The sequence below is a fragment of the Myodes glareolus genome, chromosome 11, assembly GCF_982192425.1.
Source record: "Myodes glareolus chromosome 11, mMyoGla1.1, whole genome shotgun sequence".
Classification (NCBI taxonomy): Eukaryota; Metazoa; Chordata; class Mammalia; order Rodentia; family Cricetidae; genus Myodes; species Myodes glareolus.
The window spans coordinates 69,436,659-69,450,511 of record NC_142036.1 but is presented as its reverse complement, the minus strand read 5'-3'; the positions used below and the strand labels follow the sequence as shown (position 1 = coordinate 69,450,511).

General features: G+C 42.7%; 1 protein-coding gene across 1 annotated transcript; it reads right to left on the bottom strand.

The window, feature by feature from the left end:
- Positions 1–361: 361 nt before the first annotated feature.
- On the bottom strand, positions 362–13,467 carry Eapp (E2F associated phosphoprotein). Its single transcript, XM_048415712.3, has 6 exons — positions 13,290–13,467; positions 9,246–9,427; positions 7,775–7,870; positions 5,254–5,365; positions 1,706–1,819; positions 362–909 (listed from the first exon to the last, which is right to left on the bottom strand). The coding sequence occupies exons 1-6, from the start codon at positions 13,361–13,363 to the stop codon at positions 642–644; spliced, it is 846 nt and encodes a 281-aa protein (XP_048271669.1). The 5' UTR covers positions 13,364–13,467; the 3' UTR covers positions 362–641.
- Positions 13,468–13,853: the final 386 nt, after the last annotated feature.

The window sequence follows — 13,853 nt, the reverse complement described above, 5'->3', positions numbered from 1 at the left end:
TTCACCATGGCATTCTCAGATGCACAGCACTGAATTTTGCTCCTACTTACTGGCCCCACTTCTGTCTGCTACCCCACCAAATTCTCAACACTCCTCCACCTTTTCAGGTTGTGTGTGTGTGTGTGTGTGTGTGTGTGTGTGTGTGTGTGTGTGCGCGCGCGCATGTTTAGGTCAGTCACAGGAAATCTTGGGAGTTATACTTCCACTGAGAGCTCCTCCAGAGATTGAGTAATTCCTGGTTGTCAGGCTCACACAAGTGTAGAGCCATCTTGCCAATCCCTGAAACTCATTTCTTTACAAACCATCAACCTCTAGTCCTTTGCTATAGCAGTAGAAAATAGACCAAACACTAAGAAACAAATACTTATTCCAGAATTATTTAATTCTCAAAAGCTAATCTAATAAATAAGAAGCCCCAAAGTCTCCAAAGATGCACCAAAAATGAAAAGAATAATCAGTCCGTCATTACTCATGGGAAAATTAAAAAGAAAAAGGGAGAAGAGATAAAGGTTGAAGGCCATTCTTTCATAACGATGAAACACTGCTTTAATAACCCAATGTCACTGAGTGACACGACAGGAAAGAGGAAAGAGTCCATGTGTGCTTCACACAGTGCTGCCGAGTCAGTTACCTGTCGCTCCTCAAGAATGGCTTGCTAACACATTGAAAAAGTGGAAGACTTCATCCTTGTCATAGACTGCCACTTCAGTAGAACACTCTGTGCACATGACAGGGTGATAGACTTCCTCCGCGTCTGTCTCCACAGGACCTTCAGGGTTCGACCTCATCTTCTTAGCGCCCCGCTTTTTCTTCCTGTTTACTGGGTTCTTGTATCTTAGAACTTCCTCTCTGTTGACAGAACAATTCATCACGAACATTGCTCTGTACTGAGTCTTGTAGGATTCATGCCTAGAAAGAGAATGAAATGGAGTCTGGATTTCACGGCAGTCACTTTTCAATCAAATGTGAGAACACCTACATAGATATCCACTAAAATCAATACAGGGGAATGAAATGTGAATTGAAGGAAATTTGAAAGCGTTGTTTATTTATTGACTCATGTTTTTGAGACAGAGCTGCCAAACCTAACCCAGAACTCACAATCTTCCTGTCTCAAACTCTCAAGTAATGAGAAAGCGGGCGTGTATGGTAACCCCATGGAGAAATACACTTCTTAAATGGAAGGTAAGGCTGGGCAGTGGTGGCATACACCTTAGATTCCAGAGGCAGGGGGATCTCTGTGAGTTCATGGGCCAGCCTGATCTACATAGTGAATTCTAGGATAACCAAGGCTACAAAGAGACCCTGCCTCAAAGATAGATAGATAGACAGCCTGGTCTACAAAGCAAGTTCCAAGACACCTATGAGTGTTACACAGAAAAACCCTTTCTCAAAAACATGAGAGGGGGAAGAAATATTTGTTTGTTTGTTTGTTGTATACCGGTGTTCTGAAAGCATGTATGCCTGCAAGGTAGAGGAGGGTACCAGATCTCATGGTAGAAGGTTGTGAGCCAGCCAGGCGGTGGTGGTGCACACCTTTAATCCCAGCACCCGGGAGACAGAGACAGGCAGACCTCTGTAAGCTCGAGACCAGCCTGGTCTACAGAGCAAGTTCCTCGGCAGGCTCCAAAGCTACAGAGAAACCCTGTCTCGAAAAAACAAAACAAAAAGTTCATTTGTGTGCATGTTTACCTTTGCCCCTTACCTCTGGCAGTCAAGGCACAGGGTGGTCATGCAGGCAGGGCAATTCAGAACGGCGTCACTGTTAGGAACAGGCTGCTGCTTCTGATGTGGTCTCTGCAGTCCGTAGGCATGATAACTAAAACAGAAAGATAAATCTGAGAAGAAAACATACGTTAATCAACCAAATCCTGGTTTCTAATGCCATGGTCCAGAAAAAGGATTCAGAACTCAATTATTCTAATTAAGAATAATTGGAAATTACTAATTATTATTATTATTATCATTACTATTTTTATTTATCTACTTTATGTATATGAATGTCTTATCTGCATGTATTTAAGTGCACTACATGTATGCCTAATACCCTGGGAGGTCAGAAGAAGGTGTGGGGTCTCCAGAAACTGGAGTTATAAAATGTTGTATGCCACCAGGTGAGTGCTAGAAACCAAACTCAGGTCCTCTGCAAGAGCAACAAGTGCTCTTAACTGCTGAGCCATCTCTCCAGCACCAAAAATGGATAAATCTTGGGATATGGTTTACAAGATCTACCTAAAACATCTTGCAGAGGCAGAAAGTTAAAAAAAAAAATCAAATCAAACTTCAAGGTGGCAGAGCCTAACTCCTTAAGTCTGGACTGTACACAGTAATTTCCTTTCAGAGTAGTTTGGTATGATGTGGTCCCATGCCTGAAATCCCAGCACTCCAAGAAGAAGCAGGGGGATCCAGAGTTCAAGGTCAGTATGAGCTAAAATGAGACAAGTCTCACAAAGGCCAATCCTAACAACAAACCAAAACCCCATTATCAGTGAGATTGTGTGGAAAGTCTCAGGTGAATTCTAACAGGAAACTAACCAGGGCTCTTCAAGACACTTAAGATGCCAAAAACAAGGAAAGTCTAAGAAACTATTTTATGCTTGTAGTCACAAATTTAAGCCAGGCAGTTAAAAGCACATGACTTTAATCCTAGCACTCAGAAAACAGAGTAGGAAGAACTCTGAGTTCAAGGCCAGCCTGGTCTATGGAGCAAGTTCCAGGACAGCCAGGGCTACCCAGAGAAACCCTGGCTCGAAAAACTTGCATTTTCAGGCAAGGGAATCCTAGCACTAGGCAACACTAGGCAACAACAGCAGGACTACAAATGCAGCCTGGACTGTACGGTGAGCTCCACACCAGCCTGAGGAAGAGGGGGAGGGCTAAAGTGCCTGCTGGGCAAAGTGTGAGGACTGGGCTAAGGGCCCAGTGCCCACGTAAAGAGCAGGCAGAGGCACTGTGACTACAGTGCTCTCGGGGACAACAGCATGGAGACAGGCAGATCTCTGGAGCTCACTGGCAGCCAACCGAGCCGAGCTGTAGCTTCAGTAGAGACTCTGTTTCAATCACTGAAGGTAGAGGAGCTGATAAGATGGCTTACCACTTCAAGGTGCTTGCTACTAACCTGACAGCCCTAGAAGTTGTCCTCTAACCTCCACAAGCATGCCTTGCCACATATTCACATAGCAATAATAAATTTTAAGATAAACAAATGTAAAGTAAAATAAATTCAGAAAGCTAAGGCAGGAAGAACAAAACCATCCAATGCCAGCCTGGGCTACACAGACACTTCCAGGACAAACTATGCTTCCTCGGGGATCCCGCCTCCAAAAACAAAATAAAGACAGTTTCAGTAAGTAAACACCAGGGGGCGCTGGAGGAAGCAGCACAGGAATGAACCGGGATGAGCGAGAAGGGACAGGGAGAACTGGAGCTACAGGGTGTGTACAGAGATCCCACAGCAACATCAGCCTGCCGCCTTGGAAAACAGAGCTAGCCATCCCCAACCGGACCGAAGCACGGCCTCCTAGGCACTGAGTGAGTAGCTAGCAGCGGAGTACTTGCCTAGCATGTACAACAGCATAAGTGCATCTCCAGGCACACAAAAAATTAAAACACAGAATTACCATGTGATCCTGCAATGCTCCACCGAGATTTGTAACCAAAAATAAAAATAAAAAACGTAAGAAGAGACTCAAACAAACATCCGTACACCAGTTCTGACAACACTATTCAAGACGGTCAAAAGGTAGTTAGAGCACAAACATCCCTCAGGGGATAACAAAAATCAAAATACAGACGTACAATGGCATTGTTCAGCCATAGAAAGAAGTACTGTGCTATGATGTAGGTGAACCTCAAAAGCAATTTGCTCCTGGGCCTGCAAGGTGATGCAAGCCTTTAATCCCAGAATTTGGGACTAAAAAACAAAATATCAGAAAGCACTTACTTAGGAGGCAGAGGTAGATGAATCTCTGCATATTCAAGGTCAGCCTGGTCTACATAGTGAGTTCCAGGGCAGACAAAAATAAAATTAACAGTTTAGAGACTAAAACTCTAATCTCAGAATAATTTAAAATTATAAGAGAATCATGATGGTGCATACCCATAATCCCAGCATTTGGGAGGCTGAGAGACAGTAGCCCTGGGTCTTCAAGGCCAGTCTGGGAGAGACCCTATCTCACACCAACAACAACAATACATACATACATAAATATATTTTTAAAGGTTTTAACATGTCTTTTTGGGAAAAGCTAGTTTGAAAAGACCAAAATAGAAACCAGCCAACCAACCACCAAAGTTAGTTTTATATCAATGCCTATTGGTACAGGCCTATAATCCCTGCTTCCAATGGGGCTGAGCCAGGAGGATTGCAAGTTCCAGGTTCACTGGGCTACAGAGTGACTTCAAGGTCAGCCTGAACCACTTAATGTTTTAAGAAGAAAACGGCTCTGTGAGTTCGAGGCCAGCCTGGTCTACAAGAGCTAGTTCCAGGACAGGCTCCAAAGCTACAGAGAAATCCTGTCTTGAAACTGCCCCCCCCAAAAAAAAAAGCAAAAATGGGGTTAAAAATACAGATGAGTACAAACCTATAATCCCAGCACTTAAGAGGTTGAGACAGAATTGCTGTAAATTAGCCAGGGCAAATACATAATGAGTAACAGGCCAGCCAGGATTACATAGCAAAACCCTGTCTCACAAGAACAATAAAAAGTTCTATTCCCTAAATGAAGAGATTGACTAGGGCAGTTTAGATCCATCAATAACTAACCGTTAACTGTCACGGTGACTAACCTGTAACTCCAGAGAGCATTTGGAAGGTAGAGGTAGGATCATCAGGAGTTTAAAGCCCTGCCCTGGGCTACATACTAAGTTTTGAAGCCATCCTGGGCTACATGAGAATGTTTTAATAATAAACAGGTAGTGATTGCACAGACCTTTAATCCCAGGCAGAGGCAGGTGGATCTGAGTTCGAGGCCAGCCTGGTCTACAATGTGAGTTCCAGGACAGCCAGGGCTTCACAGAGAAACCCTGTTTCGAAAATTAGACAGATGGGTGGATGGATGGATGGATGGATGGATAGATAGACATTCAATTGTCTAACTAAAATCTGCTAGTTATTTTCAAATAAACTTTTGAAGTTTTCCTCCTCAAATTGTTCCTGATGTGTTTGTGTGAAAACAAATACACATATAGTAAAATAAGAAAGCATGGAAAAATCACTCTCTAAAGATTATAAATAAAGATTTAAATGCTTACCCCCTTCTCTGTGCATCAACCCAGGCTTGGTCTCTGCTGTCTTTCTCAGGATCATATAGTAACTCATCATTTGTTGGGATCCTGCGCTGTTTCTTCTTCTTGGTCACTTGTGCTAATTTTTAAAAGGTTAATAATATGGATCAGTATCTATCTAAAGATGACAATTCTTTAATATAAAATGACTCTCCTGTTTCCCACACTATGAATTTATTCTCGTTACATTGTCTTTTAAAAGACGCCTAAAGCCTTTCTTTAGCCAGCAATCTCAGTACCTGGGAGGCTGAGACATGAGAACTGCCACGCCTGGAACACACAGTGAGTTTCAAGCTACCCTGGCAATAAAAGTAAACCCTTACCCAAAAATGCAATACATAAAATTAAATAAAATACAGCTATTCCTCAAATAAGAGTTTTGTGCAATTAAGACACTAAAGTAAAGATAGAGGAGGCCAAAGGGCCAAGTTCACATAATAAAAATTCAGTCTCAAAAAACCATTTAAAACTAACTGGTCACGGTGACACATCTGTAAACCCAGTGCTTGGGAGACAGAGGCAGTAGGATCATGAGTTCACGGGCATCCTTGGCTTCAGACCAAGTTTAAGACCAGCCTCTCCTACATGAGACTCTGCCCAAAATAGAAGGGAGGCAGGGAAGATGGCTCCGTGTAAAGGCACCTGCCACCATGACAGCCTGAGTTCAGTCCTGGGACTCACACGGTGAAAGAAGAGAACCGACTATCATAGGTTGTCTGCTACAGCCATACACGAGCAGAATGAGCTCCCATAAACACACACACACACACACACACACACACACACACACACACACACACAGAAAAATTTTCGTTTTTGTTTTGTCTTTTTCAGGACAGGGTTTCTCTGTATCCCCCTGGATATCCTAAAACTAAAATCGGCAGGACAGAGGCAGGTGAATCTCTGTGAGTTGGAGGCCATCTTAATAGATATAACAAACAGGTGGAGGTCAATATGAATAAGAGCCAGATGGTGGTGGCACCTGCCTTTGAAGGGGATCTGTGAGTTCGAGATCAGCCTGGTCTACAGAGCAAGTTCCAGGACAGCTGAGGACTACAAAGAAACTGTCTTGAAAAATGATGAGAAAAAAAACATATATAATATATACATATACATATATGTATATATATATATGCACACATGTGGTGGCACATGCCTTTAATCCACTGGTTCCCAACCTTCCCAATGCGTTGATCCTTTAACACAATTCTTCATGTGGTGGCCCCAACCATAAGTTTATTTTCATTGCTACTTCATAACTATAATTTTGCTACTATTATAAGTAATAATGTGAGTATCAGATATGTAGGATGTATTTTCATTTTTACAAACTGAACATAATTAAAGCATAGTAATTAATCACAAAAACAGTATGTAATTATATATTGTGGAATATTTATTTTCAATTACAAATAAATGAAATTTTGTCTTGAAGCATGATGGGTAACAGTCTTAATGTAAACAGTCTTTACAACAGTAAACTACATTGCTACATTTCTCAACAGTATGCCTAAAAAGCCAACCTCAGTGTGAAGGTTCAGATTGTTTCTTTCTCACCAGATCAGAAATTCTTAGGGCGGTCTTTGCAAGAGCAAAGTCTACTGTATTTAGACATGATAACCAACAAACTGGAAAGCCGTTTACAAAGATATGTTGTTGGAAACGGAAGAAGGCGCAACACAGTCTCAGACAGAACATTTTTTGTAACTGGAGTGTAATCACCATACCTGGCTTAGTCTATAGTTTCTTAAAAATAAACAAGAGAGAATCCGAGAGATTGCTCAGCAGTTAAGATTACTGGCTGCTTTTTCAGAGGACCCAGGCTTGATTTCCAGCCCCCACATGGTGGCTCACAAACATCTATAACTCCAGTTCCAGGGAATCCAATACCTGGTGCTCTCCGGGCACCAGGCAGGAACATGGTGCACAGACAGATATCCATGCAGCCCATACACCCATTAACATAAAATTAAATTTTGTTGAGGAATAGTATTTGAGGTGTGTTGCTTTGTTTACGCTGCATTTGTTTAACTCTATGAAGCTGTGATTCTTTGCCTGTCCAAAACACCTGATGGTTCTAATGAAGAGCTGAAGAGCCAATAGCGAGGCAGAAGCAAGGATAGGCGGGGCTGGCATGCAGAGAATAAATAAAAAGAGAAACAAGAAAGAGGACATCAGGGGCCAGTGACAGCAAGCTATGGAGTAAGAGTGGAAGTAAGATTATAGAAGTAAGAGAAAGAGAAAAGCCCTAAGGCTAAAGGTGGTCGGAGATAATTTAAGAAAAGTTGGTAAGAAACAAGCCAAGCTAAGGTGGGGTATTCATAACTAAGAATAAGCCTCAGGAGCTGGGTGGTGGGGCCCCAAAAGAGTCAAAAGAGTAAGACATCACACAACCAAATTTTAAAAACAATATAAAACTCAGACAGAAAATAACTGTTGAGGCGGACAGTATCCATAAAACACACCTGCTAAGAAAAAGGTTACTCACTGGCTTTGTCTTCATCCTCAGAATCGGAATCAAAATAAATGTCATCATAGTACTTTGCTGTGACTGCTCCAACACGCCCAACTCCCGAGGAAGACCCTACCAAACAGAAGGGGCGTTTACAAACTGAAACACTCCAGACATATTCTGTCACTTCAGATAGTACTAATTTAGTCACAATCTCAGTTGTAGAGTATTGACTAGGAGATATCTGTGCAATGCACCTATAGGGAATCACTCCTTGACGAATTTTCCAGATTAGGAGAAAATCATCCTTTCTCTCTCCCCACAAATGTAATTAGAATTTAAATGCTGTATTTCCATGGTCTCAGCATATATACTTCTATCTTTTTAATGCTGGAAAGAGGGTTCAGGTTAAGAGCACTGGCTGCTCTACCAGAGGTCCTGAGTTCAATTCCCCGTAACCACATGGTGGCTCACAACCATCTGTAATGAGATCTGGTGCCCTCTTCTGGTCTACAGGCACACAGGCAGGCAAAACACTGTATACATAATAAATAAATAAATCTTTAAAAAAAACAAATACTCCATGGAGAACAGGAAAAGACGTCTTGCTCCAAGGGCATTAGACAAGGAGATGGACTAAGAACAGACGTCTCATCTCCAGCCTGTCTTCACAAGCCTGTGTCCCTGAGTCTTCCTCTGCTTCAATTACATCTTTCCGTTCTTCAAGGTATAGCACATACCAACATGAAAACAGTTCTGACCAGTCCTACTTCCACAAAACAATTTTTGGGTCAAGTAAATTATACATAAAAATCTAAAAATGAAATGTGTTTATTACTACTACAAAGAGACAGGAATTTGTAGTGACATACCATTAATCTGCCATCAGACTCTAAAAATCCTTTGTATGCCTTGTGGGTTTTTTGGGTTTTTGTTTGGTTTTTAGAGACTCACTCTATATACTAGGCTGGGATCAAAGGTGTGCGCCATTACGCCCAGCATGTGTTAAAAATCACAAAAGGAAATAAGACGAGTACTTGCTACTAAATAGTATCTTTCCAATAACACATAATATGTGTTAGTCATTAACGAAAACTCGGGCACAGATCGTCAGCACATTCATGTCTTCATGTGGTAAGTAGTGTATTAACCACACATGCTCATGCAGATCTGTCTCCCAGCCACTCAGGAAGCAGAGGCAGGATCACAGGGGCTACAGCGAGTTCAAGGCCAGGCTGAGTAACTTAGCCAGACCCTTCTCAAATTTTAAAAGAGGCAGGACTGTAATTCAGTAGTAGACTTCTGTCTAGCAAACACAAACCCAGGTTCACCCCCACCACCACCCATCACACACACACACATACACACACATACACACACACACACACACACACACACACACACATGTGCACACAGACACACAGTGATTCTTGAGCACCTACACAAAGCGACACAAAAGAACACACTCCCTTACAGGATATCTGTGGGAACAGAGCCCAGAGTTTACCTGTCCCCATAGAGGATAACTTATCCTCCATTGTTTTCATGGTGGAGTTTAATTCAGCTTCCATTTCTTTCTCAAATTCATCTTCACTAGATGATTCACTTTCTCCAGTAAGACATTCCCTGATGAGTTTTCGTTTTTGGTCAGGAGTTCCATGTAAAAGCACATCGACTTCATCTTCAGAACTAGCATACATTTAAAGCACAGGGAATATAAATATTAAAACCTTTTTCTTTGTCTTTAATTAATTAATTTACTTTTTGTATTCATATACAAAAAGTTCTATCTGCATGCACACCTTTATGCCAGAAGAAGGCATCAGATCCTACTATAGATGGTTGTGAATCACCATGTAGTTGCTGGGAATTCAACTCAGGACCTCTCTGGAAGCACAGCCAGTGATCTTAACCACTGAGTCATCTCTCCAGTCCCGAATATTAAAAAAAAAGTCACGGCTGGAATGTGGCTCAGTGGTTGAGCACTCGTGCAGCATGTGCAAGTCCCTAGGTCTGAAGTACAGCTTCACAAAACAAGACACAAACACTTAAACTTCTAGCATTTTACTGCTCAACAGAAAATTAAGTATTACAAATTTACATCTGGTGTACCTATTATAGTGCATATAGCAATGATAATTAATAGGCAACAGATCAGCTAATCCAGTTTTCAGAAGGGTTTTCTAGGTGTTTTTTTGTTTAGTTGGTTGTCTTTTGTTTGTTTTTGTTTTGTTCTGGTTTTCGGTTTTTTGAGACAAGATTTCTCTGTGCAGTTCTAAAATTCACTCTGTAGACCAAGCTGGCCTCAAACTCAAAAAAGGGATCAGCCTACCTCTGCTTCCTGAGTGCTGGAATTAAAGGTGTGTGCCACCACTGCCTGGCTTCTTTCATTTGTGAGTGTGTATGGGTCTTCTACTTGTGTGTGTATCTGTGCATCAATTGTGTTGCCTGGTGCCACAGAGGCCAGAAAGGACACTGGATTCCCTAGAACTAGTGTTACAGTTAGATGGTTGTGAGCTGCCATGTGAGGCTGGGAATCGAACCCAGGTCCCCTGGAAGAACAGACGATGCTATTAACCATCCCTCTTTCCAACTTCTTATATTATTACATTGTTTACCAATACTTGTACCAATTCATAATTCTATCAACTAAAAAAGCTTACCTCACAGATCTGAGAGTTTTATTGAGGTAAAATACATAAATATGTAATATACAGCTAATATATATAAATATACAGCTAATATTTCAACATAAAATGTTAATAGGAATTAAATAATATAATTTGAAGGACAATTGCTACAGAAAACTGTGAAAAGAGAAACTACGTACAACGAGGATTGTTTTCCTGGTGCTGGTGACTGAACCAAGGCTTCACGCACAGCAGGCACCTGCTCTACCACTGCGCTATAGCACTCACCCCAAGAAACTTACACTGCACTCTGGATTCTCCTAGCCAATTTCTGTCAATTTGTATTGTCTTCTGCGATTGGTTTTCTATCAACAGAATTATAATAACACTATTCAGTAATCAGGAGGACTAAAACAACAAAACTGGATTCAGTCGGGGCCAGCAAGACAGAGGACAGCTCATATGCAGGTAAGGCACTTGTCACCAAGCCTGCTGACCTGAATTCAATCCCTGGGACCCACATGGAAGGAGAGAAGCTATCCTCTGACCTCCACAATGTCCCAAGGCACCCACATGCCCACACAGACAAATTTAAGAAAAGAAATGTTATTTAATTTTTTTAATGAATTAAGTCAGACATGGTGTTGCACACCTGTAATCCCAGCACTTAGGAGGTCAGAGTTCAAGAGTGGCTTCACAATGGAGTCAAAAACAGCCCTGGGCTACATGAGATCCTGTTTCAAACAAGAAAAATTAAATGTCTAAGACCTTTCTAATATAATATGAAGAATATACATAATAATAAGGCTGAGGCTGTAACTGAGTTGGTAAAGTGCTTGCCTGGCAGGCATGAGGCTGGGTTGAGCACAACATCACACGAAACACATATGGTGGTGGACGCCTGTGATCCCCACACTTGAGAAGTGGAAGAAGTGGAAGCAGGAGGATCAGAAGCCACCAGTCTGGGATACACGAGATCCTATATCAATAATCACAACAGAGTCCTCATGGGAAGAATACCCTCATGGGAAGAACACCAGACAATGCTTTCAAGGTTCCACCAGAGACTTAATCAGAAAAAGGCAATTCACTCCAGTGAATCTGCTGAGGACTAAGGGTGGGTTGCTTGTCCTTTTGTTTGCCTCTTTGAGACGCGGTTTCACGGGGCAGCCTGACTGGCCTGAACTTTAGAGCCTCCCAAGAGCCACCACACCTGTCAGTGGCTAAGGTTTTAGCCAGAATCTACTCCCAAGGAAATGCTGTCCATGACAGGTAAACCGGCCAGCATGCTATGCTCTGTCACTGCCACCACCACCACTGTTTTCACTCTGACCTCTAACTCTGCCTCCAGCAGCATCTGCCAAGGATCCCCTGGCCTCAACTCTCTTTTCTGCGTTGGTTCTCAACCCCCTTGTGAGCCACCTATCAGATATCCTGCATACAGGTATTTTCATTATGATTTGTAACAGTATCAAAAATATATTTACAAAGTAGCAACTGCAGAAAGAAAAATGAGTAGAATGTTGTATCTAGGATAAGCATTAGAATGAAATAGTGTTTCTCACTGTACTAGAGGTAAACTTCAGAATGAAGAGTTGTTTTCTAGGAAAGCCTAGACTAAAGAAATCACTGTGGAAAACAGGGATTGTTTTCTGGGATCTACAGAGCTGCTTCACAGACTTTGCATGGCTTTGGTCACAAGACAGTCCTGGCACCTTGATTATTGGGTACAGCAAACAGTACCCGGTAAGGACGAAAATGGCACGTGTGGCACTTTTCTTCAGAAGGACACATCATTGTATCAGGGACTTTAGTACAAGGAACTTGTTTTACCCAAAAGACAATTTTTGTGTAACAATCAATAAATACACCTCTGCACGGCTATTGGGATTCAGGTCACAGAAGTTCCTCCCTGCAGCCAGACAGCCTAACATTCATCTTGGAGGGACCCTCTTCCTTTGACTGACCCAAGCAACACAGAACATCTCGACAAGCAATGAAATAATTTTATGGCTGAGGGTCACCACAACATGAAGAACTTTATTAAAGGGTTCCAGCATTAGGAAGGCTGAGAACCACCGCTCTAGAATCTAGGTTATTAAAGGAGTAAACAAGCCAGGCCTGGCCTTTAAACTCAGCACTTGGAAGCAAGTGGCTCTCTTGAGTTCAACGCAAACCTGGTCTACAGAGCGAGTTCCAGGCCAAGCAGAACTACACACTGAGACCCTGTCTCAAAACTAAAATTGAAATTATGAAACAGATAGGTAGGTAGATAGATAGGTAGGTAGGTAAGTAGGTAGATGGATGGATGGATGGATGGATGGATTTTTAAAAATACCCTGGGTTTAACAGCCCAGCAAGGTTAAAAAAAGGGGGTGATAAATATGTGTTTTACACATAACTAAAAACATCCCAAATTCCCTTAAGTAGGATAAATACTCCCTTTCCAAAAATACCACAGAACTTCATCTATGCCTATCAGATATCAAGTACGATGGCCTTCGAAGATACGTATTTCATTTCCCCTATTATAAGGTAAACCAATGGAAGACGAGAATTTTGTATCTATCTCTATTATAATCCAAAAGGTTCCCATTGCCTATTCCCTTATTTCTATTCAACAGTCTTCCAGCTGTGGCCTGATGCCCTCACTAGTCCCACACTTGCATTTCCAGATACACACGAGAAGCCGAGAACTGACTTGCCTTCAGTCACACTGCTAGCAAACCGTAAGGAGCAGGGTTCCATCTGAGGATTTACGCTTGGGGGCCCCGTGATTCCGGAACATCCCTTTTCCCGCACTGCTGTCCATCCTGGCTCCCCAGAGACTGAGCAGCCCCACCAGGCACCCCGAGGCTCCTACAAGGGATGCTCGCGGCAGTGCGCCCAAGCTCGGCGGACACCGCGGGGCAGCAGCCCACCTGCTCAGAGCCGGCTCCTCGTCACTCGGCTCTTCCACCGCGTAGGGATCGTAGTCATCCTGGAGCCGGTTCATGGCGGCCTAGGGAGGCCTACGAGGTCCACCAACGGCCCGGGTTTCAGTGTATTCCGCGGCTACCTTCCCTAAAGCGTCCGGGGACGCCACTTCCGCTCGAACTGCGAGTCCTTCCTGTGCGTCTGCGCAGGCGCAGGGCTGCGAAGGCGGTGGAGGGGGATAGATCAAACTCGGCTCTTGGCGTTTTCTTTTCCACTGAAAACAGGCGCTGTATTTTTATGGGTATTTTCAGTGTTGTTGCTTATTTTGTTTTGGATGCGGTCTCACTGACCCAGTCTGACCTGCAACTCGCTATGTAGCCCAAGCTGACTTCGCTCCACCTACCTTGACCTGCGGAGCGCTGAGATTACAATTGTGTACCACCATCCAGTCTGATTTCTATCTCCCAAGCTGTTATCTTGGGCCTTTCTCCCAGGTTTTTATTAGGCTTAGTGGTTGTGTACAAATAATGTATGATTACCTACTCGGGAAAAAAAAAACATGGACAAAA